The 25,175-nt window shown below is 40.7% G+C and overlaps 1 protein-coding gene across 1 annotated transcript in view; it reads left to right on the plus strand.

Moving 5' to 3' along the window:
- Positions 1 to 25,175, plus strand: part of FAM53A (family with sequence similarity 53 member A) — a 74,045-nt gene that overhangs the window by 13,988 nt on the left and 34,882 nt on the right. The window contains exons 2-4 of the mRNA XM_056340510.1: positions 8,224 to 8,471; positions 15,260 to 15,314; positions 20,023 to 20,825. Of these exons, the coding sequence (XP_056196485.1) occupies positions 8,322 to 8,471; positions 15,260 to 15,314; positions 20,023 to 20,825 (1,008 nt within the window). The 5' untranslated portion in view covers positions 8,224 to 8,321. The remainder of the gene's footprint in view (positions 1 to 8,223; positions 8,472 to 15,259; positions 15,315 to 20,022; positions 20,826 to 25,175) is intronic.

The following is a 25,175-nucleotide window of genomic DNA, read 5'->3' on the forward strand; positions in this document are numbered from 1 at the left end:
CCTTTGCCTTTCTGGAAGGGGACTTTCCTCTTTATTTAAAAATAAAGCCTAACGAGCCAATAGTAACTTGAGAAATACAGAGTAGTATATTTATTGCAGATAACATTCATTGTATAACAGAGTAAAATCTTCCATTTCTAATGCAAATTTTATTAAACAATTTTAGGTTTTTATTTGGTATGTGCTTCTCAGCCAAGCTGAATGAATTCTGCATCTGAAGAATGAGAAATTTGTACACCAAAGAATTACCTTTAACCTCTTTCCAGCACATAATCTGGCTGTGAGTTTTGCAAACTGGAAACCACCATCTTAAGCCAGGATATTCTCTTTAGTTTACTTCTGATGCATCTGCCGTAGGTTTTCTCCATCTCTCACTCTTTGAACAAGGTCTGTTTTTTCAATCGGAAAACTCTTGAGTACTACTTGTTCCCTTTGAGTTCAAGGGATTTGCTGAAACATACTGTATTTTAAATAAAACAGTGTCCAAATGCTGTGTATGATGGTTGAGGCTTTGCTTCCTTCTTATAGGAGCTCTCACATCTGAAGTGTGGGAGATGGTGTGGAAATGAGTGTGTAGGGTGCCGCCTTATTTTAGTAATGGTTTATATTTTGTCACAGCTGTCTGTGACCAGTTGGTATTAGAACAATCATGCTTAAGGGTCAAAACAGTGAAATGCTGAGCTCTGTAGTGATTTTGGGCATTTGAGGCAAGTGGACCTACTATTTATTCTTGTGTATCTCTGGAGGCAGTAACAAATTAAATCCTAGTTTTTTGACCTTAGCATAGTGAAATACAGTCCTGACTTGCACATTAAGTGAGGTATGGTCTTCAGCAGACAGTTGTGAGCTCTTGATGCTGCTTGTGCTTCCTGAGCCTGTGGAATAGCTGAGAAACTTGACTCCAGTGGCCATCAGTTAATATAAAGGGTGCCTTCTAGCATATTTTTCTTGTCCCCTTTGGCAGTTTTGTGCTGGAGTTGTGGCAAACTTTATTATAAGGAAGCTTCAGTATTATGAGGTGTTCAAGCCTGGATTAAAACTGGCTTATGAAATGAAGACCGCATGGAGAAAGCTAAGAGATGCTGTAGCTCAAGGAATATCTCTTTAGTCTTTAAAAGAAACTCTGAATTGCAAATGCTGGAACTAACTTCTTTGGCTTTGTTTTGAGTTCTAGCATGTGTAGTGAGTGTTGTTGAGCCTTACCTTAATTTGTCACATCTGAACTCTGCAGGGAGAGAAACTACTATTTAAACAGGATTTGCTAGATGGTTGTGAAATGACTTCCACAGAATACAAACTAGGATTATAAACTCTACACTTTTTGTCCCGTTTGGTCAGAAACTGTTGTTCTAATGCACTGTTTTTAATTTTTTTGTAGAGAACCTCACAAAATAAAGGAGTGATAGTTAATTGTGCATTAAGAGAGGATCCCTATAGTATGAGATGCTGGAAACTGAGGTGTCCCCCCCTCTAGTACCTGTCCCCCAAAGCACTGATGGATAATTCTATAGCTGCAGGAAACTTTTAATTAAAACTTTTTAGACTTGATGTGAAATTTTGGAAAGTTGGAGATTAGTTCTGAAAAGGGTAGAGTCCAAATAATTCTCTTTAAATGCCTGCTAGTGAGATCCTTTCTGGGCTAAAAGTTATTAATATACTTATGTTACAAGGAATGCTTAGCCTCCCTGTGAACTTCTTAGTGCTGTGGTAAATGTGTAGTTTTAGGAGTAGAATGTTTTCTTTCTGTTTGGAAGCTGGAATTTTGCATTGCAAGAAACTAGACGTTATGTAGGTTTTTTCAGATGGTGTGAAATATTTAGCAGTTTCTAAAGCACTGGTCTTCCACCATGGTCTTGCTTCAAGCATAAGTAGGATAGGACAGACCATGCTTTGTTAGACTTGATCGGTTTTGTATAATGGGTCAATTTTGAAATGCATCTTGGATGCTGCAGAAAGTGCAAAGAGACAAAAAAATCAGACATTTCTCATCTAGAGTCTAGTAACAAAATCATCTAGATCTGGAGTTAGTACTGCTGGGGTGATTAGCTGCTTTGGCTTGCTGAAGCAGAGATAATATTTTAAAGGACCTACTTATCCGAATTGGAATTTTGACTCTAGCTAATCCTTTTCTTCTGCTGGGATCTGGCTAAGTATGTCTTTATGGGATTGTTGGTAATAAGGGTTCCATGTAGCACTCGGAGGAAAGAGTAGGACATAATGTAAAGGAACAGAAAAGAGGGAATGACCTTTTTTGTTCTCACTGGGTAATTTTTAATCCCGTAGACAGAAAAAATGGAATTGTGATCGTCAAGAAACACCTACATTTTTTGTTATGGGGAAATAGTCTAAAATCTCGTTATCTTTTCTTCTTCATCCAAGATGGAGCTTCCAGAGACAGGAGAAATTCAGAAGTTTCAAACAAATGTAAATTTTCCCAGTGAGATGAGCTGTTGCTGGAACATTTTGTCCTGCAGGATGCAGAGGAGGAGGAGTGGGTTGGAAATGAGTCTGGCTGCCTTACTTTCTTAGAGCCAAGAAGAGATTTTTGAATTGGCTTTATGTTCCTCATCAGGACTCTTCATCTCTTTGAAAGTAGGTTGTCAAATTGGATGAGCCTCTGACATCCTTTAATTGACTGGGGGGTGGGTAATCCATATTTTTAGTAATCTTCGCAAAAAAGACCCCAGTGATGTCACTGAGAAGATACAGAATTTGTGACATGAGCATTTACTTTCTTCTACCTCCACCCTTAATTTTGGCAGAAATTTTACAAGTCATTACTACTCGTGGCTAAACTTTTAATGAAATAAAATTGCCTCTTTAGTAGTACTGTAAACCTTTACTTTCCCTCAAACTTCGGAATGTCATAGAACAGAACTTTAAATCGGAGATAATGGTAATACTGATTCCATCGCAGCTCATTCTCCAACTGTGAGGAATGTTAGCTTTGGCTTGTGTTTGGAGTTTGATTTTTTTTTTAATATTGTTTGTCTTACTCCTTTTCATTAGTCTACCTTTCAGCAATAAAAATAGCTTCTCTTCCCTCCACCTCTCACCTCTACCCCCCAGCCTTAGGGAGATCCTAGTAAGACTAAGTCTCTCCCAGGACAGGAACTGTCTAACTTCTTCTGTTACACATGTTTATCTTGGATGGTTCAACTTTCTCACTCTCTAGCTAATCAGGCTCCATAAAAGATGGTGTGCTATAGGAAGGATGGCCATAATCTTGTAGGACTTCATCCAACTTGGAGCACCAAGGGCCATTGTTATTGCCTCAGACTTAGAGGATCTTAGTGTTTGAACTTGCATGCCTGGCTCAGCTGCATCCTGTAGAGACTTGTGACAGCAGAGGTGTGTATGTTTGGGGTATGCTTACAGGTTATGTAGAAAGCAGGGCACGTACTTGCAAAGGCAGGCAGAACTTCATTGTGCTGAGATCTGTGCTGTGGGGCAGCTGAAGAAATGCAAATTCAGCAGGATCCATGTTGCCCTAACAAGGATGGTCAAATGGTTCCTCTTACTGAAAATCCAGTTAGTATGAAGTTCTGAGCAGTTTGAGAGGGATTTGGCCTGATGAGCATAAAGGGCATGATAAGGAGAAACTGAAAAACAAGTTAGCAGCTTTTAACCGGTGCTGGAAAGAGAATATGATGGGAAAAGTCCATAAAATAAAACAGCTTGCTATCTCTGTGTTTAAATTAAATGCATGTCTTGAAGCAAACAAAAAGCCTAAAACATGAAAATACCATGAGGAGTTTTCTGTAGTGTAAGGAACTTCTTTCTAGGAGGCATTGAGGGCCAAAAGCTTGTAAGGTTTGCAAATACATACTAATGCAGTTTTAAAATTACAACAGCGTAGTGAAGCTAGAGTGGCTCTTGGGAATGTCTTACCTCCTAACAGCCAATATTAATTAGCAAAGATGAGGGAGGCAATTCCTGGTAGAGTATAAATAGCTCAACTAGAATGAACCAGGACTTTGGCGACTTTGAATTAAGGTGCTGAGGCTGCAGGGGCAATTTCAGATCACTGCAAGCTGGTGAGTTTGACTAGTCAGAGGAAATAAGAATTGGAAAAAGGAGCAAATAATGTTCAAACCATGCTTTGGAAGGTGACATATAATTCCTAATTATAGTAGAATCTACCTGGCTCAGTGTAGGAAATGCTGATGTCAACTGGCTCTCATGTGGCTTTTTCTTTTTTTGTTTTCCTGACACTGCAGTCAGACAGGTACCTAATAAGCAGCATTACCATCCCACAGTGTGCCCACACAAGCATTTGTGTCCCAAACTGGGGAACTGATCCAGCTGGAAAACAGCCTTTCCCAGGAAACAAAAAAGGAAGAGCTCTGGTTTTATCCAACTATAAACATTCCTTGATGTTACACTTGATTCTCTGTGTAGTAGCAAAATCACTTGCTGGTATACTGCTGTGGGCAACAAATAGCCAGAGAATAAAATGTGTTGGCAGTTATGATGGCAGCTGAGGTATGTCAAACTGCAACCTGGAATTGGTAGGAGTGCGATGGCAGTATGGCTGCATCTCAAATACTGGGTTCAGTTTTGGGAGCCTTGCTACAAGAGAGGGACCTTGAAGTGCTGGAGCACGTCCAGAGATAGGCAGTGAAGTTGGGTAAGGATCTGGAGAACAAGTCCTGTGAGGAGCAGCTGAGGGAACCGAAGTTGTTTAGCCTGGAGAAAAAGGAGACTCAAGGGGGACCTTATTGCTCTCTACAGCTACCTGAAAAGAGGTTGTAGGAGGTGGGGATTGGTCTCTTCTCCAAGATAACAAGTGCCAGGGCAAAAGGAAACGGCCTCAAGTTCTGCCAGGGGAGGTTTAGATTGGATATTGGGGAAACATTTCTTCACTGCAAGGGTAGCCAAGCATTGGAACAGGCTACCTGGGAGGTGGTGGAATCACTGTCCCTGGATGTGTAGATGTGGTACTTAGGGACATGCTGTAGTAGTGGGCTTGGCAGTGCTAGGTTAATAGTTGGACTTGATGATCTTAAAGGTATTTTCCAGTCTAAATGATTCTATGCTTCTATGACAACAGTTTGTCCACTTAAACATTCGTTAAGTCATCATTGGCAAGAAGGACTGCCCAACAGGACTGGATTTGCAGTGTACTGATGTCCACAGCATGGAAAACCTAGTTGACTCACTTTGGACCAGTGTTGGTCTAGCGCAGCGTGCTGAATGCCTGGAGGTGGCTGTAGTGTGCCTTCTGGCTTTGTTTCAGCGTGGGTTACTTCTGGATGAGACTGATGATCCATAATGTGAGATGAAGCAGTTAAAGGAGGCTGAGGGAACTGACTTTAAAAGCATGCTTCTGATCCGAACTAAAACTTGTGCTCCTAGGGTTGGTACTTGGTACTGAGAAATGGAATTTGCTGATGGGGGAGTAGTAGTTGATATATGAAGGCTTGTCTGGGTAACACTGCTTTTTCACCGCTGTCCCATGTAACCCTTGATATATACACTTTTTAAAAAAATCTTTCTCAGTGGAGTGTGTTTAATTTTAAAATATTGTTGGTAAGTGTGAGTTGCTAAAATGAGAGACCCTTCTTGGAATCTCCACTTTGCTGGTGTTTCAGAACTGACTGAGTTTCACACTGTCAGAAAGAGCCTGAATGGTTGCAACTCTCCAGTATTACTTTCAGTAGCTGGTAGGATTTAAGAATGTGGATAACTGTACAATTCAGCTTGACTCTGATAGTGCCATGCTTCTGTGATTTCTTTTGCCTCCCCTTTATCTTTTCATGCAACTGAAACTATTGGTTCATTAACTAAAAACTAATATTCTTCCATCTATTCTTTCCTTAGTCTGGCTGGTATTATGCTAATTTACGATGTCAGTGAAACATTGGAAGATTAAAAACTAAGAATCTAACTACATTATGGTGAACTGATTACAGAACAAGACCTTGTTTCTCCCCCATCTTTGGTGGTTTTACGGGATTTGCTTTTTTCCTTGAGGAAGAACATGCACAAATTCTTATATGGCCCTTCCAAACAGAAAAGCTAATTAAACACCTGCTGAACTTTTCAGTTGGTTCTTAGTAGTAGCCTCTTAGTTGTGGAAGTATTAATCCTTAAAATGAATCTGAAAGTCTTTGTGCCAGTTACTAAGCTTCTCAGCTTTGGTATGTTTTCAGTCTGTATGTGGACAATTCCTGACCATCAATCAGCCTTTCTTTTTACTTCTCTTCTGGATTTCTAGATCTAGTTTAAACTTTACCAGGTTTAAAAGGGACATTATGATGTGTGGTTGTGCTGTTCTAAATATTGCTCTGTTCACACACTTGTCCTTAAATGTGCATAGCATTTCATGAACTCCACTTTTGCTTTGGCAGATGCTGCTTACATAGAAAAGGGTATTTGCAACTTTTACCAATGAGTGTTTCAACTTGAGTGGTTTTGATATTTGAGTTGGTGTGATTTCAGAACAAAATGTGGTAAATATTTCAAGTTGGGTGCTTTCCTGAAAGACGGGGCATGTTCAGTAAAAACAGACCATTATTTGTGGTTGAAGAGCACTTGTAAGCACCCTGTCTTATAGTAAATAAAAGTAGATGTGAGATTAAGGGCAAAAGATGAGTAGAAATTGTGATTGTGGAACAGCTCTGAGGCTAAGGGAGGCTGTTACCTAACAGATTCCTGTGAAGGTGAAATAGTGTATGGTTAGCAGATGAAAATCATATTTGAGGATGTACTCAAAGGCAACAGGTTTAAAAGATAATCTAACATACCATTAATACTATTAATAATCTTAGTTTGAAACAGGTTTAACTTGGGTCATGGACTCAAGTGGCTGCTTTTTGCTTACTACTACTGGGTATTTAAACAGCTGGTAAGAAGCAGTGTGGAAAAGAGGCAATATTTTATGGAAATTTCCATTTATAATTCTGCTATTGTATTTTTACCGTAGACTTCTGTTTGCTAGGTTTTAAACTTCTGGTCCTAGCAGCATAGTTGTTCTTTCCTCAAGAGTCATGCTGCTTTGTTAAAATACAAAAATTTGTGCATAGATCTTTCCTGTTTTTTTTTTTTTAATTCCTTAAGCAGTCACTGAGTACCCCTGACCAACTTAAAGCATAAGCAGGAATGGTTAATGTCACTAATGGATCCTCAGCATGACTTGAGGAAAGATGTTTATTAAGACAGTAAGGCAAAATTATGGGGAGTTTGTTGAAGGTACTATGAAGAAATTACTATTAATATTAATGTAGCCTTAGTTTTGAAAACTGGAAGTGAATTTGAGGATTGTGGTGAGCCTGAAAGGTGTGATGATAGAAGAAGGAAAATGAAGAAGCTGAAGTCCTGTGGTTTTGTTCTGTTTCTTCATGAACTGGAAGAATGGGGTGGAGTTCAGGGAAGTACAGAGGTCCATTTGCTGTGGTAGAAATAACCAGCTAATAAAGACTGATGGAAGACTGTGAGGAATTATATTGTAGCAGTTTAAGGTTACTGATGTTGAGGGAAGAGAGAGAGGGAAAGAAATAATGTAGAAGATCATTAGGATTGAAAGAGGCAGCTGGTGAACCTGGTGCTTTTGATTTAGATGACTGCTCACAGAATAAAGATATCTAAGCTTTTGTCAGTGATGCTTTTACATGTATGGTAATCTGTCCTGCTTACAAGTTTAAGAGCTGGTGTTTGCTGACAGGTAGCAATTACGTAACTTTTTAAAAATAAAACCCACAGGGAATATATTAGAAATAGCTGAGAGCTTGGAAAGTGGGTATAGCATATGAGCTACCTGCTGCTCCACCCTCCTTAAGAAAGGTTTAGCAATGAAACAATATGGTAGAATGTGTTAAATGTACAGAAAAGTTTGGTAGGTATCTGCATGTTTTGTATGCTGTTCTGGTGTACCTGGCTAAGACTTGAGTAGTTAAATGAGGGAAAGCTGAAGTCTTTCCTTCTGCCTTGGATAAAAATCCTAGGTAGAACCAGTTTAATACTACAAAACAACCAAATAATATCCTGATCTTTACTATGAATGAGTATCACCTCCCTTTTGAGATTTCATTGATTACAACTGCAATAGGAGTACTCTTTCATGGATAGACATGTCATCTGAAATTCCAGGCGATGGCATTGGTCAAAGAGTGATATTCTTGCATAAATAAATGATCCAAACGTGAGTCCTGTTATTAAAACAGTAATTGAGGTAAACAGATTTTTTTCTGACTTTTTCTTTTTTCTGCCCCAATTTTACAGAAAATCAGACATGATACACTGACAGCAGTTGGAAATAAACTTTGGCAATAAGATGGAAGCATAAATCTCAAGACTTTAAACCAAAACAGAAATGGCTCATGAGTATTGAAACAAGAGACCGAAAGAGCCTCCAACACTTCTGTGTGAGCAGTGGAAAAGGAACAACTACCATGGTAACACTAATAACAGAAAAGCTGCAGAACCAGAGCTTGGATGATCTGACATGTAAAACGTACAATATTAATCTGGTAAGGATCTGTCAAAATAATGTGTAATAAATGTGAAATGCAAAGTAGATTAGAAGTAACTCAAAACTACGTAACAAATTCAAGGATGTAGATCAGCCAGAATTCAACTCTTTAAGTTAGGACTGGTTTGCAGGGTTGCATGAGAGCTATATGGGGGGGTCAGGGGAAGAAACTTCGGTGTATGGCCCTTGTTGGTGTAATGCTTTCTTATTTTAGTAATCTTGTTAACCTTAGTTTCATTTTTGAATAAATAGCAAAAAGCCTGAATTATCAAAACCTCCTCAGGATTCCTTTTTCCCCTAATGAAAAACACAAGTACTGGTATGTCATGAAGTTTTCTTCACTTCATATGGCCAAGTGCTCAATATCTGACAACAGTATTTACTTACAAAAATCAGTGACCACTGTGTAGGTAACTCCCAGCACCTGGCAGAAGGAAAACATGTCATCAAGTAAATACAGTTGAACTGAAAGTCAAGTTACTGACAACCAGACTGGTGCTAGTAGATCTTTGCTTTTGTCAGTGTGTCAGATGTCTGGTGCTCTGAAAAGTTTTGTAATATTTGTGGATCAGGCATGCTATTTGGACACGGAGTCTGTTCTTTTTGCATTTAAATTCTGAAAAGAGCTATTAGCTGGTCCAGAGTGAGTAATGCAAAATAGTGTCCTGTCAGTTTGGGGTGCCCACCTGAGAGCCCTGGGACCATATTATTCTTGTAATACACTAGCCTCATTTCACTGACTTTAATTGTAACGGCACCCTTCTATAGGTCAAACTTCAGGGTGCCAAAGGGACACAAAAAAAAGACTAAATGTCCAAGTATTTTTCAACTCGAGTTATAGTTAAAATTACAATAATGCTAGCATTGAAACTGAAGCATGTTTAGTTACTTTAACAATAAGATTCTGCCTCTATTATGACTTGTACTGAAATAGCTGAACTGCTTCCTTATTTATTTTACAAGCCCAAACTAGGTGAAGCACATCCTGATTGTAGTGGAGTTTCTGCACAAGTACCTGCAATTCTCATGTGTGAAGTGCTTGACCCGTTGTCCAATACTTTGTCCAGTAAGATTTCTAATAGTAGACATCAAATGGTTTTATTTTTAAAACTGTAACAGGTCCATTTAGAGTTCTAATAACCTATTTGGTTTTAGTATCTTCAAGTAAAATACATGCCGTTTTTGAAAGGCAGATAAAAGCTCTTGGAATGATGTTAACTCTCAAAATAAAGTGCTTACTCAGTGCTTATGCTTATTTTGGCTAGCTTGGTGAAGCACTTGGGCTATGCAGTTTCTAGGAGAATCTTCTGCATTCTTGAACTGGCAAACTCATTTGTAACTAAACTGAGCCAAAGTGAGAGACAACAATGACCTGTAATCAGCAGCATTGCTTGCCTCCTTTGAACTTGCGGTGACATCTTGTGACTACTAGTTTTTGAGGCATTGAAGTCTGCATAAATTTGAAAAATTAGCTGTCCTTTTACTGATAGTCACTGTAGGTTTTGGACCAGAAACATGTAACACATCCTTCTCTGCTCTTATTTTATGCTGTGTGGAGTCTATACAGGACTGTGTTGGCATGCTGTCATGTCTTGTAGGTTGGTTGCTTTTTATTTCTGTCCTTACCTGTACATACAATAAAGCACACAAAAGGATGAGTGCAGTGGAAAATGTCTCATCAGTGGTTTTGTTCTCACCCTTCTGCTCGTTTCCTCTGTTCTATCAAGTAATTGATTTTGTAAATGCTTTAGTTTTTGTAGAAGGTGGGTTCTAAGGCCAGGAACAGGTTCTAGTGGCACACAGTGGCCACTTGAAAAAGTGTGGAAATCAGTGAGGTGTGAATAAATGTGCAACTGTTTTTTTTTACTGCCAAAAAGAATTCATGGGAGCAAATGATGGCTCCTTGACTAAAACATGAATCTAAGATGAAAAAGTACACTTTTTTTTCCCCTAGTAAAGACAGCTGGTAGTGAGGGTCTTGAATCTGCTCTATGGCATGTTTAGACTTTTTGGGAAGAGGTTCAGGTTCATGCTGTAGTTTACTCTAAATCATTCTTGCTATTAGAAGAATTCTGAAATGGTCTTGCCAGAACCTTTCATTACTTGTGCTGGCACAAAATCCTGTGAGACCATGTGGTGAATCATATTGTGCACTGATCGAGGATTAAGACTAACCTTTCTTGCCCAAGTTATGTTAAACCTTACCAGTTTCACAATACCTTTCACAGTCCATCCACACAAGTGCTCCTCTTGGTACAAGCAGATAAAATAGCTGGGGAAAAAGCTATTCTGTAATGCTGCTCATAAATGAGGGTTACAAAAGAAAGCAAGAATGGTGTTGAAAGCTATTAACCTTCCAGCTAGCCAAGCTGGGCATGAAGACAACAGGCATAGGATGCTTTTTCAATTGTGTAAGCTGTATTGTGACCACCCAGTACCTTTACCTGTTGCCTGAGTATATTGTAGAATATTAGCTGTAGCTTTTTAGTGCTCTGTTAAATGGCATATTAATTTTCCAAGTGAGTGTAATTCATTTGGCCTGTGCATTCTCAGTTACATTGTACAATCTTATGCTGCACATGCCTTCAGAAACAAACAAATGATTGGGTTTCCTGCTGTAGAAGCAAGAAGGTTGTCCTAGGCTTTTGTCTCAAGTGGGCACTGAAGCTCACAAGGTAGAACAATGTCCCTGGTTGGTTGACTCTGCTTAACAACAGTGAGATGTTCTGTGAGCATATTACGGCTTTCATGAGTTGACAGCATGAATAATTCAAATAATTGGTCTCTCTTCTTGAACATAGATCCCTTGAACCTTAAGAGTCTTGAGGAGTTTTTATGTTTGGACTAAGCTTGCACTTTTTTGTATTTGTGTAGAAGCTAGTGTTGGTTTGTGAAGTAACAGTGTGAGCTGCGTGCCTTCGAAGTGTGGTGTTGAGAAGGAAATGTGAGCATCTCCAGACAAGCATTTGTGGAAGAAAAAAGCTGTACTATAAACCCCTTCTGTACATGTTGGTCATCACTTTTAATTTTTGTGAAGCTGACTTGTGTTGAAAGACAGAATTGAAGTGACTTCCTTGGATGGAAAGCCACTAGCTGAAATCCTTGAGGGCTGAGTCTAAGATGTGACTTCATCATGTCTTTGCATTCCAAGAAAAGGTCAAATGCTTCTCATCACAACTTCCTATTTGGTCGTATTTGGAGGATATTTGGTAAGAGAGATAGAGGTCTGGCATGGCCTGCTTGAACTGTGAAAGTCACACCTGTGTGGTAGTTAAATTAGTACTGGAATAATAAATACTGGCTTTCCTGTGGTTTGGTAAGAATGCTGATAAATTGGAGGAACCCAAATATACTTGGAAACTGGGGATAATGCCTTGGAATTAAAGAAATTAATTTTAAAATTATGAAGAACAAGGAGTCATTCAGGGAATGAGGAGGAGAGTACAAGCTGTGAAGTTATTAATGTAATGGCTTGGGGTGTATGTAGAAGAATAGCCAGAAGTATTTTTGTTAGAGTTAGGTTTTCACTAGCAAAGAACACTTACGTAAATTGTAATTGTCAGTCTCACTTGCATGCCTCTTTTGTTTAGTCAGTTAAAGACTAGGTGTTGCTGTAAGTGAATATTTTACTGAAAGAACAGCTGCTAAGACCTGGTAAACCAATGGAAAATGGCATTGCTGTCCTAAATGTCATACCATGCAATTCCTTTCCTCTTGAGCATAGCCTCTCCAAATGCACAAAAGAGGTTCTGCTTTTGAACAAGCATTTCAAAATAGATCTGCTTTCTTGCATGAAGTGATTACAACCTTAAGTGAAACTAGTAGACTCATTGTTTTGTGTATATCTATCTTGAAATGTGCCTTTTCCTGGAAAGTGCTCAAGAGGCATCGGATCTTGGTGGCTTTTTGATACCTGTTCAAAAAGGAGCAGTTGGAAGATGATGTGCATAACCTCCTGAGTTTTCTCTTCAGGAAAATTACCTTATTGAAAAATTTGACCTTATTCTAAGGAAATTTTTTTTCTTCATGCAGAGGTTGGCAGACTTCCCTGTCAAGGTTCTTAACAATTGCAATCTCTTCTTGAGCATAATTATAAAAAAACCCTCTTAATTCAGGAAGCTTCAGGTACATCATAGCACAAAGGGAATGAATGTGGGAGGGCAGAGCATGGCCAGCCCAGGAGGGGTGATAAACTGGTTCAGTGACCTGGTCATGATCTAGTGGGACTTCTGCCATGTGCTGTTTAGAGCCTCGTTCCTATGAAAAATTTACAGCCTGATAGTCTACTCAAGTTTGTACTTCCAGACATCATTAAAATATACTGCCAGATAGTGTTCCCAAGTATTTTTTATATGTACAGAAAACCAAGTACATATAATGGAGATTTTTTGCTTATTGTTTTCTTAGTCAGCCCTTATTTCGCTGCATTGAGCTTTTACTGAAAAAATTGCAGCTTACTCTTTTGCATGTGAGGTGTGACATTCTTAGTGAGGGATTTTGGTCTCAATCTCTATAGAGAATTAGTACTTTTTCTGTAACTTACAAGAATTCTGTGTAAATGATTACTTAACAAGTTGTAGGGGTAGTAATGTCTGCCTTGTCATAGAAGTGAGCTCATGAATAGCTGTAAGGACAGGGTTGCTGTCTGTATTAGAACACTGCAAATGCTCTCCGTAGTACGGATAGTCTGTGTGTATGTCATCCCACTTTTTCCATTCTTTCCTTGAAAAATGCTTTCAGTGCTTTGCAACTGTCAGAGATAGAGTAGTTTAGACTCTACCCGATGGATGAGGCTTTTTAAGGTGGTCAAAGTGCAGGTAAAGAACTCAGGCATTCATGAAGAGAATCTTGTTAAAGGTGCGTTTAGCTTTAAATGAATTGTAAAAAGTAGATATCAATCTATTTTGCTACATGGGGTTGTCCTTGAGGTTCTGTTCTAAGCAGCAAAGATCTTGTAAATAGTCAGTAGTCTTTTAAACATTGCTAATTATGTTACGATTCTTATTGCCATTTTCCATGTAGTTCAAGATACATTGGCTTTTAAGACTTTTTGGTACAGAATTCTGTTCCAAACACATGTTTTCCGTAACTGCTGATAGTTGAATAGGTTGATACTGCCTTTTATTTGGGAAAACTGGAGAGGGAGGAATTTTCTGCAAAACCTTAAGTTTTTTAATTTGTTTCCCCTTCAGAGACACCTGAAATGTAATTAGTACTGTTAATGTGCTCTTGTGTTCTATATGACACCTTAGTAGCTGTTTAGGGTAAATGGTTGATACTAGCTTTTTAAATGTGTATGCTATGTAACTGGCAACTGCAGCTAAAATCAAACTGTTAAAAGTGACTGGGGCTCCTGCTATCAAGTAGCAGACTTCACATGATTCGGATAGGGCTAATTAACTGTAAATCTGACAGATTCAGACTTAAGTAAACAGCAGAACCTCAAGTAGCCTTCTTTAAAAAGTTTACATTTGCATCTGTAGATGCATTTATAAAAGCAAATGGCTTGTCTTGTATGCAGATGTTGATAAATTAAGATAAAAAATCAGATTGCTGTGCTGTCCTTTGTTTCATTATTTCCTACCTCTAAACAATAATACCAAGGGAATATTGCCACAGTTTAGCATTTGTAACTTGTGTGGGGCTCAAACATATAAAGTTGTCACTAGCAGTTTGTGTGCTGCCTTACAGCAAAAAAAAACCCCAACTTTGTAGCCCAAGGATGTTTAAAAATCGACTTTGTATCTGGAAAGGAAGTGCATGTACAATGCCATCTTCTTTGGCACTACACAAAAAACAATCTTCACATAGAGCGTGTTGCTCTCTTTAAAGGGGTCTTCCTCTCTATTTCCCCCATCACCACCTCAGGATGATGACCCTTGGGCTCTGATGGAGCCTTAAGCCATTTATTTATAACTCCATTATAGACGGCAGGATAACAAGCTCTAATCGTTTCTGAGAAATCTAGACCCTTTAAGAATGCCTCTGTAGTAATATTTGCTAGTTAAATTAGTTAAGTAGACAGAAAAACATTCTACATGTAAATGTGTCTTACTGTGCAGATGCTACTGATGAAGTTTAATCATGAAATCTGAGGCTCTTTACAGCCAAACATTGTTTTAAGTATGGCTTCTATATTGTTTCCAAGTGGTGAACAGTCACCAATAAACCATGGTTTCCAAAGCTTGTTAGTTTGCAAAAGATGGTATTTGGTTAGGAGAGATGTTTTAAATGACTCTTGTACTTTCAAGTTTTAAGATACTTGGCAACACTAATTCTAAGATGATGTATACTACTAGTAAAGCCTGACTGGGACAATGCTTGTGGTGGTGACCCTGAAGAGCTTCTACGCTTAGTTTAGATAAAGCTAGTCCTGTCAGTTTAAGATGAGGTGTTACGCTTTTTAGCCTTAAGATTGAAAATGGAAACCCAATTGTCAGATGGTAATTTCCTCCCCACTGAAATGAGAACTGGATCAAAGCTTTTTTGTTAAGGGTGAATTATCGCTCTTAATTTTGCAGCTTATTCACATTGGCTAATATTGTAATTCTTGAAACAGTTTGAAACTTAGCATTAAAATAGAAAATATTACAAATAGCTAGATGCCAGCAGTTTTATTTATGAAGATCAGCTCTTCAGGAATTTCTGGAAGATACCCAGCAAACCTCATCCTTTTAAAGATGTTGTTAAATGTACAAATAGGGAAACTGAAAACTGCATGCCGTTTTCTGGAAGTGTATGCTGACTCTTTCACACAGTTGAAACTTTTTTTCTGATTGATTTCAGTACTCATCTGAGAAGCTGAACAAAAGTGGCAGCTTGTTCCCTTTCGAAATCAATGGTAAGTTCTTCAGAAACCTTAGCTGTGTTTTACTGAGGTAATTGGTATAGCAAGCAGCCTTTCTTTTGTAAATAAGGTGAGGGGGATGGAGCATGCTGTTGTAGGGCCTGCTGGTTTAAGCTGGTCTTTGAACAATACTGGGAATAGCTGGTTGTTAGTTCTGTACTTGTGATCTGCTTTGCATAGTAAAAGCTCTTGTAACACATTTTTTTGGTTCAATATCTGCTATGGTGTACAGAAGCACAGCAATGCTGGTTTTGATGCTACACATCTCTTCAGGTTCCTCAGCTAGCAGAAATCTTTACATACCTTCTTACATGTCTTGCCACATGGAATATTCAGCATGATGCAAACCCTAAGTTGCCAGTGCCTTCATACAAGTGTTACTTGTTTTTTCCACCTTGGTTGTCTTAGAATAAGAGTAAACTCTATCTAGCAAAAATGGAAATGCCACTTAGATGTAAACTTTGTACTGCTTTATTAAGGGATGGACTTGAAATTTTGCATGTTCTGTTGTGTCTGTAAGCATGGAGGATTTTTATTTGCTGAGTGGGATGCCCCATAAAATGTGAATCCTGGTTGTTGTAAGGTTTCAAAGAGAAATGGTATTTTTATCTTAAATACTGTTACCAACAAGACAGGTATCATAGTGGGAGCCTCTTCGAGCCTCCACCCAACCAGGATGAAGAGGCAGATGAAAAAGTCTATATGCAGCTGGGAGAAGCCTCACAATCACTAGCCCTCGTTCTCATGGGGGACTTCAACTTACCAGCTGTCTGCTGGAAATACAATCCAGCAGAGAGGAAACGGGCTAGGAGGTTCCTGGAGTGTGTGGAGGAGACCTTCCTGGCACAGCTGGTGAGGGAGCCAGCTAGGGAAGGTGCCCGCTGGACCTGTTTGTGAACAGAGAAGGGCTGGTGGGTGACGTGGTGGGTGGAGGCATTTTTGGGCATAGTGATCATGAAATGATGAGAATTTTTGATTCTCGGAGAAGCAAGGACTGGTGTCAGCGGAATTGTTGCCTTGGACTTCCAGGGGGAGATTTCATCTGGTTCAGGAGCTGGTTGACAGAGTCCCTTGGGAGGCAGTCCTGAAGGGCAAAGGAGTCCAGGAAGGCTGGACATCCTTCAAGAAGGACATCTTAAAGGCACAGGGGCACTCTGTCCCCATGTGCCGAGAGGCCAGCCAGTGGGGAAGACCATCCTGGCTGAACAGAGAGCTTTGGCTGGAATGCAGGAAGAAAAGGAGTTTATGAGCTTTGGAAGAAGGGGCAGGTGACTTTGGAGGACTACAAGGACGTTGTGAGGTTATGCAGGGAGAAAACTAGAAGGGCCAAAGCCCAGCTAGAACTTAATCCAGCTACTGTTGTAGAAAACAATAAAAAATCTTTCTATAAAGACATTAGCAACAAAAGGAGAGCTAAGGAGACTCTCCATGCTTTATTGGTTGTGGGGGGAAACATAGTGACAAAGGCTAAGGAAAAGGCTGAGGTACTCCGTGCCACCTTTGCCTCAGCCGTTAATAGTCAGACCAGTCATTCTCCGGGTACCAGCCCCCTGAGCTGGAAGACAGGGACAGGGAGCAGGATGAGGCCCCCATAATCCCAGGGGAAATGGTCGGTGAGCCACTGCACCGCTGTGACACACACAGGCCTGTGGGGCCAGGCGGGATCCCCCGGGGTGCTGAGGGAGCTGGCAGAAGGGCTCACCGAGCCTCTGCCCATCATTTACCAGCAGCCCTGGCTCACCGGGGAGGTCCCAGCAGACGGGAGCTCAGCCAGGGTGACACATTCACAAGAAGGGCAGGAAGGAGGATCAGGGGAACTACAGGCCTGTCAGCCTGACCTCGGTGCCAGGGAAGGTTACGGAGCAGGTCAGCCTGAGTGCCATCGTGTGGCACATGCAGGACAGCCAGGGGATCAGGCCCAGCCAGCACGGGTTCATGAAAGGCACGTCCTGCCTGATGAACCTGATCTTCTACAACAAGGTGACCTGCTTGGTGGGTGAGGGAGAGGCTGTGGATGGTGTCTGCCTGGACCTTAAGGAAGGCTTTGACACTGTTTGCCACAGTTTCCCACAGCATCTCGTGGAAAAACTGGCTGCTCACGGCTTGGGTGCCGCGCTCTGTGCTGGGTTAGGAGCTGGCCGGGTGGCTGAGCCCAAAGCGCGGTGGGGAATGGAGTTACCTCCCGCTGGTGTCCAGTCACAGGGGTGTCCCCAGGGCCCAGCACCGGGGCCAGTCCTGTCTCATGCCTTTATGGATGATGTGGGCGAGGGGATCGAGTGCACCCGTGGTCAGTTTGCAGATGGCACCAAGCCGGGGGGAGCGTGGCTGTGCCGGGGGCAGGGGGCTCTGCGGGGGGCTCCGGGCAGGCCGGGCCGAGGGGCCGGGGCCGGTGGTGTGGGGGTCCCCAGGGCTGAGCGCCGGGCCCTGCCCCTGGGTCACACCAGCCCCCGGCAGCTGCGGGCTGGGGGCAGGGGGCTGGGAACTGCCCGGCGGGACAGGGCCTGGGGGGGCTGGGCGGCAGCGGCTGGGCATGAGCCCCCAGCGTGCCCAGGTGGCCCAGGAGGCCAGCAGCGTCCCGGCCGGTGTCCGAAACGGTGTGGCCGGCAGGGCCGGGGCAGCGCCCGTCCCCCTGCCCTGGGCACTGGTGGGGCCGCCCCGCGGGGCCTGGGCTCAGCGTTGGGCCCCTCACGGCCAGACAGACACTGAGGGGCTGGAGCGTGTCCAGAGCCGGGCAGGGGCTGGGGCACCAGGCCCGGGGGCGGTGGGGGGGATGACCTGGTGGTTCTGCAAGGGTCTGAACAGAGCTTATAGCCAGATGGGGTTGGTCTCTTCTCCCAAGCAAGAAGCAATACCATGAGAAGAAACAGCCTCAGGTTCTGCTAGGGGAGGGCTAGATTAGATATTGGGAAATATTTCTTCACTGCAAGGGTAGCCAAGCATTGGAACAGGCTGCCCAGGGAGGTGAGGGAATCGCCATCCCTGGGGGTATTAAAAAGCTGTGTAAATGTGGAGCTTAGGGACAGGGTGTAGTGGTGGGCTTGGCAGTGCTGGGTTAATGGTTGGACTGGATGATCTTGAAGGTCTTTTCCAACCTAAATGTTTCTGTGGTTCTGATGTGTAAACAATTAAACACATACGCAACTTCTAACTTTTTTTACAGTAAACCTTAAACCAACCTCCCAGCGTGGGAGAAAGCTTCCTAAAGATTTCTAAAAATCGGGCCAGTCCAAGCTAGCGAATTGTCCTGCATTAGATGCTCAGTTTCAAACTTTATCTGGATCCCATTGTGTTGGCTATTTTATTTGCATTGAATTATGGTCCCTGCCTTGAAGAGCTTACGTGCTTAAGGCAAAGCACAGTATGTGGTTGTACCCATCTGAAAGAATGGAGGAGGAAGGACAGAGGAATTCTAATAAAACATGTTGTTTGAATAGGCCAGCTGTCTGCACAGTTAAGTGATTTTGAGACAATAGTGTTCTTTAAGATCCAAATAAACAGGATAATCCATGACATACTTTGGGCATGGAATATGTACAACTATTTTGGTTTGCAACTTTTAAAGCTACTCAGCAAATCTTCTATTTGTTGATTACTCTAAAACTTAGTTTAGACAGTCAACTATAAGAAAGCACTAGTATTTGATTTTTAGGCTGTATCTACAGACTTAAAATAGGTGTCAGATTAAAGCTTGGTATTTAAAATATTCTTTTTTTTAAAGCTGGGATAAGTGAAACTTACTTGGCTAATTGGTTTAAATTAGCAAATTTTCTAACCAAGCATGAAGCACTGTTAACTGGCCAACAGTTTTGCTGCTTTTCAATTTGCAAATCCCAAGTCTGCTGTAGTTATTCTTATACTTCATTGTATAATGTGGAGGAACAGCTGTAAAATGTGCAGAATGTTCTCAAAGAAATGCTTTACAAAAGAGTGAGAGGCTTCGCTGGCAGACTGCTTCTAATGTGGCATTACCACTTCAGATGAGAAGTTGTGCACTATGGGTTGTGTCTGTATTCACAGTAAAACTTGCAGGTGGTTCTTAAAGGATACTCACTTTATGTATTGAATTAAGATTATTTTTTCCCTTGTACTTTTAATATGAGCAAAAAAAGGGAAACAATCTGCAGTCTGATTTAACTTTATACTGTTTCTAATTTTAATTCTTTCACAGCACAGAATGTGAACACCCATGTCTTGAAATTTTTTCTTTAGTAAGGTATTCTTAATAGGAAAGCATAACAGCCAAATGAAGGACAGCAGTCTTAAGAAGAGATTATCCTGCTGTCTTATTAAAAAAAAAAATAAATTCCCTGCTAGGTTTTCACATTGTTAATCCATTTTGGCTGTACCTTAGGTTGTTCACTGTTACAGGTTTTAATTCTGTGATGGGCCATGCCTAGGAAGCTGTCCCTGTCCCTTGCTAAGAAACACAATGCTGTAATCTTTGAGTATATGGGATTATGTACAGCATTAACAAGGTACATATATGCTGGAATGGCTCATGAAATACTTTGATCTCCATGTTTTTGGAATTTACTACCTTTTTAAAAAATGAATATGTAATTGTAGTGTGAAATCTTGAAGAGCTGGGTATTTATGGCTCATCCTTCTATGCTTGAATTTGATTTGTTGTTTTAAATTCAACTGGGTTTAAAAGAAGGTCTCTTCTTTGCATCTTTCACTTGTATCTTTCTTTTGTTTTCAGAAGAGAGTCCTTGGAAAGCTTTAAATGGGGGTTACCCAATCCAGACTGACACAACAAGGAATTCAGCTTACCCTTTCCCAGTGTGCCCATTCAGCACCAACACTGCCAGTAATGGTAGTCTGCAGTGGCAGCAGGAATCTTCCAGTACATCTATGGTGTCAGGATGGATAAGTGAGTTAAACCTTAACGAAAACTCGGGTCAGCCCTTGGCACCACCAACAAAACGCCATTGTCGGTCCCTCTCTGAGCCGGATGAGCTGGCTCGCTGTCGATCACCGTGGAAGCCTGGCAATTCAAAGGTTTGGACTCCTGTGTCAAAGAGACGGTGTAATAGTGGTGGTAGTGCTACCTTGCAACGCTGTAACAGTCATGGAAGTGCAACCTTACAGAGAAGCACAAGTATCAGTCTGCCCCAAAACATACTGTCGCTAAATAATGTCTTCACTATCACCAGCTTCAACACGTCACCAGTACCCAGACCTTCCTCTGCTAGCAGCGGGTTTGTGGACAGTAGTGAGGGCAGCACAAGCTCGAGTACCCGCTGGAATTCTGGAGGCCCTTGTGACTTTAACCCAAGGCGCCGCCTCTCCCTCTCACAGGAGCACATCACTGAGACGGGAAATCTCTTGCCTTCAGCTAACAGCACTCCCACCTCCACACCTGAGCTCAGCCGGCGTCAGGGCTTGTTGAGATGCCGCTCTCAGCCTTGTGTTCTGAATGAAAAGAAAAGCCGGCTAAAGCGCAGACGGGAGGAGGATGTACGATGGAACAGACCATCATTAGACTTTTTTAAAATGACACGGGTGAGATTTTACTTTCCTTAGTGTATGAAGGGAGCTCTTGCAGAAAGGCTATTCCTAGATAAACTGATTTGTAGTTGTTACAGATTTGCTTGTGTTCTTGTACTGAGACACACAGATACGTATCTCTTGCCTTCAGCAGTATAGCAGGCTTCTTATACTTGCTAGTGCTATACACTATAGCAACTTTCTGCTCCTAAAGCCCAATTCTTGAAGTCCAGTCTACTTGATACAGCGTTACAAACAGCTATGAAAAGATGCTTGAGGCAGAGGCCAGAGAAAAAATGGCTAGACTTTAAAATGCAAGGAAGCCATGTGGAAGGGAGGTGGACAGGGTAGCAGAAGTCATGCCACTGTGTTCCTAGAAAACAGCATGCAATGATTTCTAAGTTGTCTTGGTGCAAATCTGTTTGGTTAAACATCCCCTTACAGTTTGAGTGTTTCTGTAAAGCAAAAGAACAACAATCAAACCTCTATATAAATGAATTAAAGAAGCTGCTAATAAGCAGTCAGAAATAGGTGTTCCAATACAGCGACTGCAGATGCTGTAGCTGAGTGGAGTGGTGTTTTACTCCAGTTATTCAGAATTCTACTTCCCTCCTCGTGTGAGTAATGGTGCAGATTTAAGAACTAGTAAATGTCATGCCTATACTCTGCATGTAATGCAAATGCATGTGCACAGCTCGCTTTTTTAAAGCTTCTGTGTTCACAGAGGCAACTGCTACAGTTTAAAACTGAAGGTGCTCATTTAGTTTATTTCTGTAGATGTAAAATTTGAGTGATATGTTATGGTCAGAGAACACTTTCTGCTTATGAGAATATAACCTTTCAGTAGGTACCAGACTCAGGAGGTTTATGTGAGTAGATCTTTTAAGAGTAATGGGGAGGAGGCAGTTTGCAGAAGTAGCAACAAAAATATAAGGGAGGGGAATAGTTCTGCACCAGTGTCCCTGCATTTCATGCACTGTGCCAAAGAAAAGCTGAATAGGATAGGGTGCTGGCTAAAATGTCATGTCTGTTGTACTTTGGTATTAGTAGACTTTACATAAAAATGTGTAGGAAAAATACTAGTAAGATACTGGAACTGAACTGTTTACTGTGGGGTATTCACAGAGTTAACTAAATTATGTCCACTTTACTAGGCTACAAGTCTGCATGATGGCATCTGTCCTTCTTTTATACTTTTGAGACAACTTAGCTTAAAGGATTTTCTTTAAAAATATGGCGCTTTTGATGAAGCTGTGGGTCAGGTAATTACAGAATGATCTGTTTGCTTATTGGCAAGGTCGGTAACCAGTTCTGTTCTAGGGATGACTAAATGCTATTCTGAGTTTTGATTGAGAAGCAAGTTTACTAGTTAGCTAATCAGATCTTTACCAGTTTCTGTGTTAATCACAGCTGAGATTAGTTTGCTAAGCTACTCCAAAAATATTAGTGGATTTTTCTTTCAACTGCCTGTGTGGTCTAATGCAGGTTTCTGTATTTAAACTGAATGCAAAAATGTAAACCTGCTTGGTTTTTGGCTGGTCTTGCTGTTTGCTGCCTTCAAGCTCTAGAGGTGAGATGCGGTATTTCAGACTTGCAGAATAGTTTTGGTTGCTCAGATGTTATATCTTCTAAATAATGCATGTAATAGTGTGTACGGAGAAAACAAGATATAGTCCCCATCTGCAGGATGTTTTTTCGGCTATTTAGTTTTGCTGCTGAAGAGTACGTGTGACTAATATTCAGCCAGTTATGATCGCTTTATCCTGCAAGACCTATTTGGAAATGATGTCATAAGCAGAGTAGTTTATGCAACAAAGTTCATTCTAGAGTGTCAAGGCCTGATAGGTTTTTTCCCAGCTGTTTCAGTAGAGTCTTGCTATAAAGATACTACTGTGTATTTAATCAAAGGCACAAAGTAGAGTTTGAAAGTACATCAGTTTCCAAACATGCTAAACTTTAATGAAAACATCTGTTTAAAAACTAAGTACTGAAAACATTTGAAGTAAAAATAAAGTTTTCAAGAAATGTTGGGTTTTTAGAATGACAGCTTGCTTACCCATTACATTGTCAGAAATCTTGCGTTTTTTCATAGCTCACCTTTTCCCCATGCCCCAAATCCTGGCAGATATATATGCTTTGAAACTTACATTGTGGTCTTAAACGTTTTTCTCTCAACTTAAAACAAAATACTGCTGTATGAAACATTATAAGCTAATACTACAGAAGACTTGTTTTGAAGTGTCATACAAGGAGATGTGGATGTGTCCAATATCTGCATATAGCTCAGTGAAGATCAGGACTACATTAAGGAGAAGTCCAGTAAGGCCTGTTTCCTGTATTTTGATGGCTCCTTATTGTTTCCAGAAATGCTTTTTCTGCAATTCCAAATGCACTTCAAAGTCAGTTTATGAAAGACCTATGTTGAAAACAAATGCTTTTAAGGATTTTTTGTTCTAAACTGTAGTGCAAATATTTTGATGTCTTCAAATTTTCTGAAGAAGCCGAACTTGTCAAATAGTGCTCAAAACCAGGTCAGTAATTAGATTATTAGTATTGCTTGTGGAGATCTTAAGTCATATTTGACCCATGTTATAATAGAACTGAAGGTGCTGCAGAGGGAGAGTTTATTCTGCTTATTGGGGTGGTATATATTAATAGTGGAGCCACAGCTGTGTGAAGAGGGGAGTTTTGGGTCTGCAGCCATTTCTGCCAATGCACTGAAGCCCTCGGAGGCTAGCACTGAAACACCTGCTGAAGCTGCTCAAGGTTTCTCAGCTAGGAATTCTCCCAGGTCTATTTATCAGAACTAAAAGGTTTATTTACTTTAACCTGAAGCAAGTGCTGTTGTATCTGAATTAAAATCTTGAATAGCTGTGGTTGGGTGAAGCTTCACAGGAAGAAGGGTATGAAAAGTGATTTTTGGTTTGGTTTTGGGGTTGTGTTTTTTGCATTAGTGAACTGTTTTTTTTGCTGTCTGAGTTCTGGAAAATGTACTTGGTGATTGCTGCTTCGGTCCCTGCTGATTTGCTAAATATAAGTGCTAGAAAAGCAAAGTTCCTGTTGTTGTTGCTTTTTATGCTTAGAGTTCATAGGTGAGTAAATTCAGATTATTAATCAAGCCTTACATTCTATCCTTAGTTTCTCTACTTGCTTATCGCTTGCTCCTTCCACTGTTGCCTCTTAAATAAGGCACAAGTTAAAATATTAAAGAAGGAAAGAAATTGGGCAGCTCTTAACACCATAAACTGGTTTTTTTGTTTACTTGGATTTGTTTTTCTTCTTCCATAGACCTTCACACTTTACTTCACTGTACTTCCTGTCTTAGACTTCATGCCCTCTTGGAAAAGAATGTGCCAGATCTTCAATTCTTACTGAGAACATTACGTTAATATTCAGTAAAATGAGTAATTCACGTATATAGAAATAGATTGAAATGATCAGGCGGACTGCTGTACACCAGTGTTTAGTGCTCTCATAGTGCTAAATTCAGAAGCATCTTTTTCTGGACTTGAAGCTGAAAATACAAACTTGTGAAACTTCAGAACTTACAGAACATGAAGACAGCTGTAAAAACAAGTGGATAAGACTGTAGGAAAAGGTAACAAAATATGATAGCTGTTTTCAGCCCCTAAGGATTCAAAATTACTTTCCCTGCTCAGCTATGTATGCAAGAATAGCTGTATGAGTTATGGAACAGCAGAACACAGTATCTATGCCTACTTAGTATTTGTTCGCAATCCCCCAAATATGAAGCTGGCTCTGGTGAGGAGTGTCAGTCTTCCTTGACTGCAGCAGTCATCTGATTACCCTGCCATTTCAAGATGCCTGTACATGGCAAAGAGCCTCTTTGGACTTGTGTTCTTCTGCAGCTAATAAACTCTTATCACAGAGCTGCTGCAGAAAAGTAAAGGTGGCATTTAGACTGGTAACTGCATGCACTAGCAGGATAGAAATGTTTCTTTACTGAAGAGGAAACTGTAGGCTTTCAGATGTTCTGCTTCATGAATTATGTCAGTCAATCCTGAGGTGTGACAAGAACAGTCAGGAGGTTGCACATGTCTTTCAGTGTATAAGCGGGTTTTATTGTGACAGTGATATTTAATTCTGTTTCAGATCAAATGCCACACTGTAGTTTGAAGTCTTTCTGGTGTTTAACATTCTTTGCTACTCCCCTCACAATGGCTGTGGTTGTGGGGTTGCAAAAAAAAAATAATCTTATAAAAGCCCCAAACTTTAACATGTTCTCTGAAGTGGTCTTTGGTCTGTTTAAATAGTTAATACATAATAGCTGGCTTTATCCAAGCAAGGAGTAGTTTTAACTATTCAGTGCCATGGCATCTCATGTGTTAATATTACACTAGATAA

This window comes from Falco biarmicus, chromosome 1, assembly GCF_023638135.1.
Source record: "Falco biarmicus isolate bFalBia1 chromosome 1, bFalBia1.pri, whole genome shotgun sequence".
Lineage (NCBI taxonomy): Eukaryota > Metazoa > Chordata > Aves > Falconiformes > Falconidae > Falco > Falco biarmicus.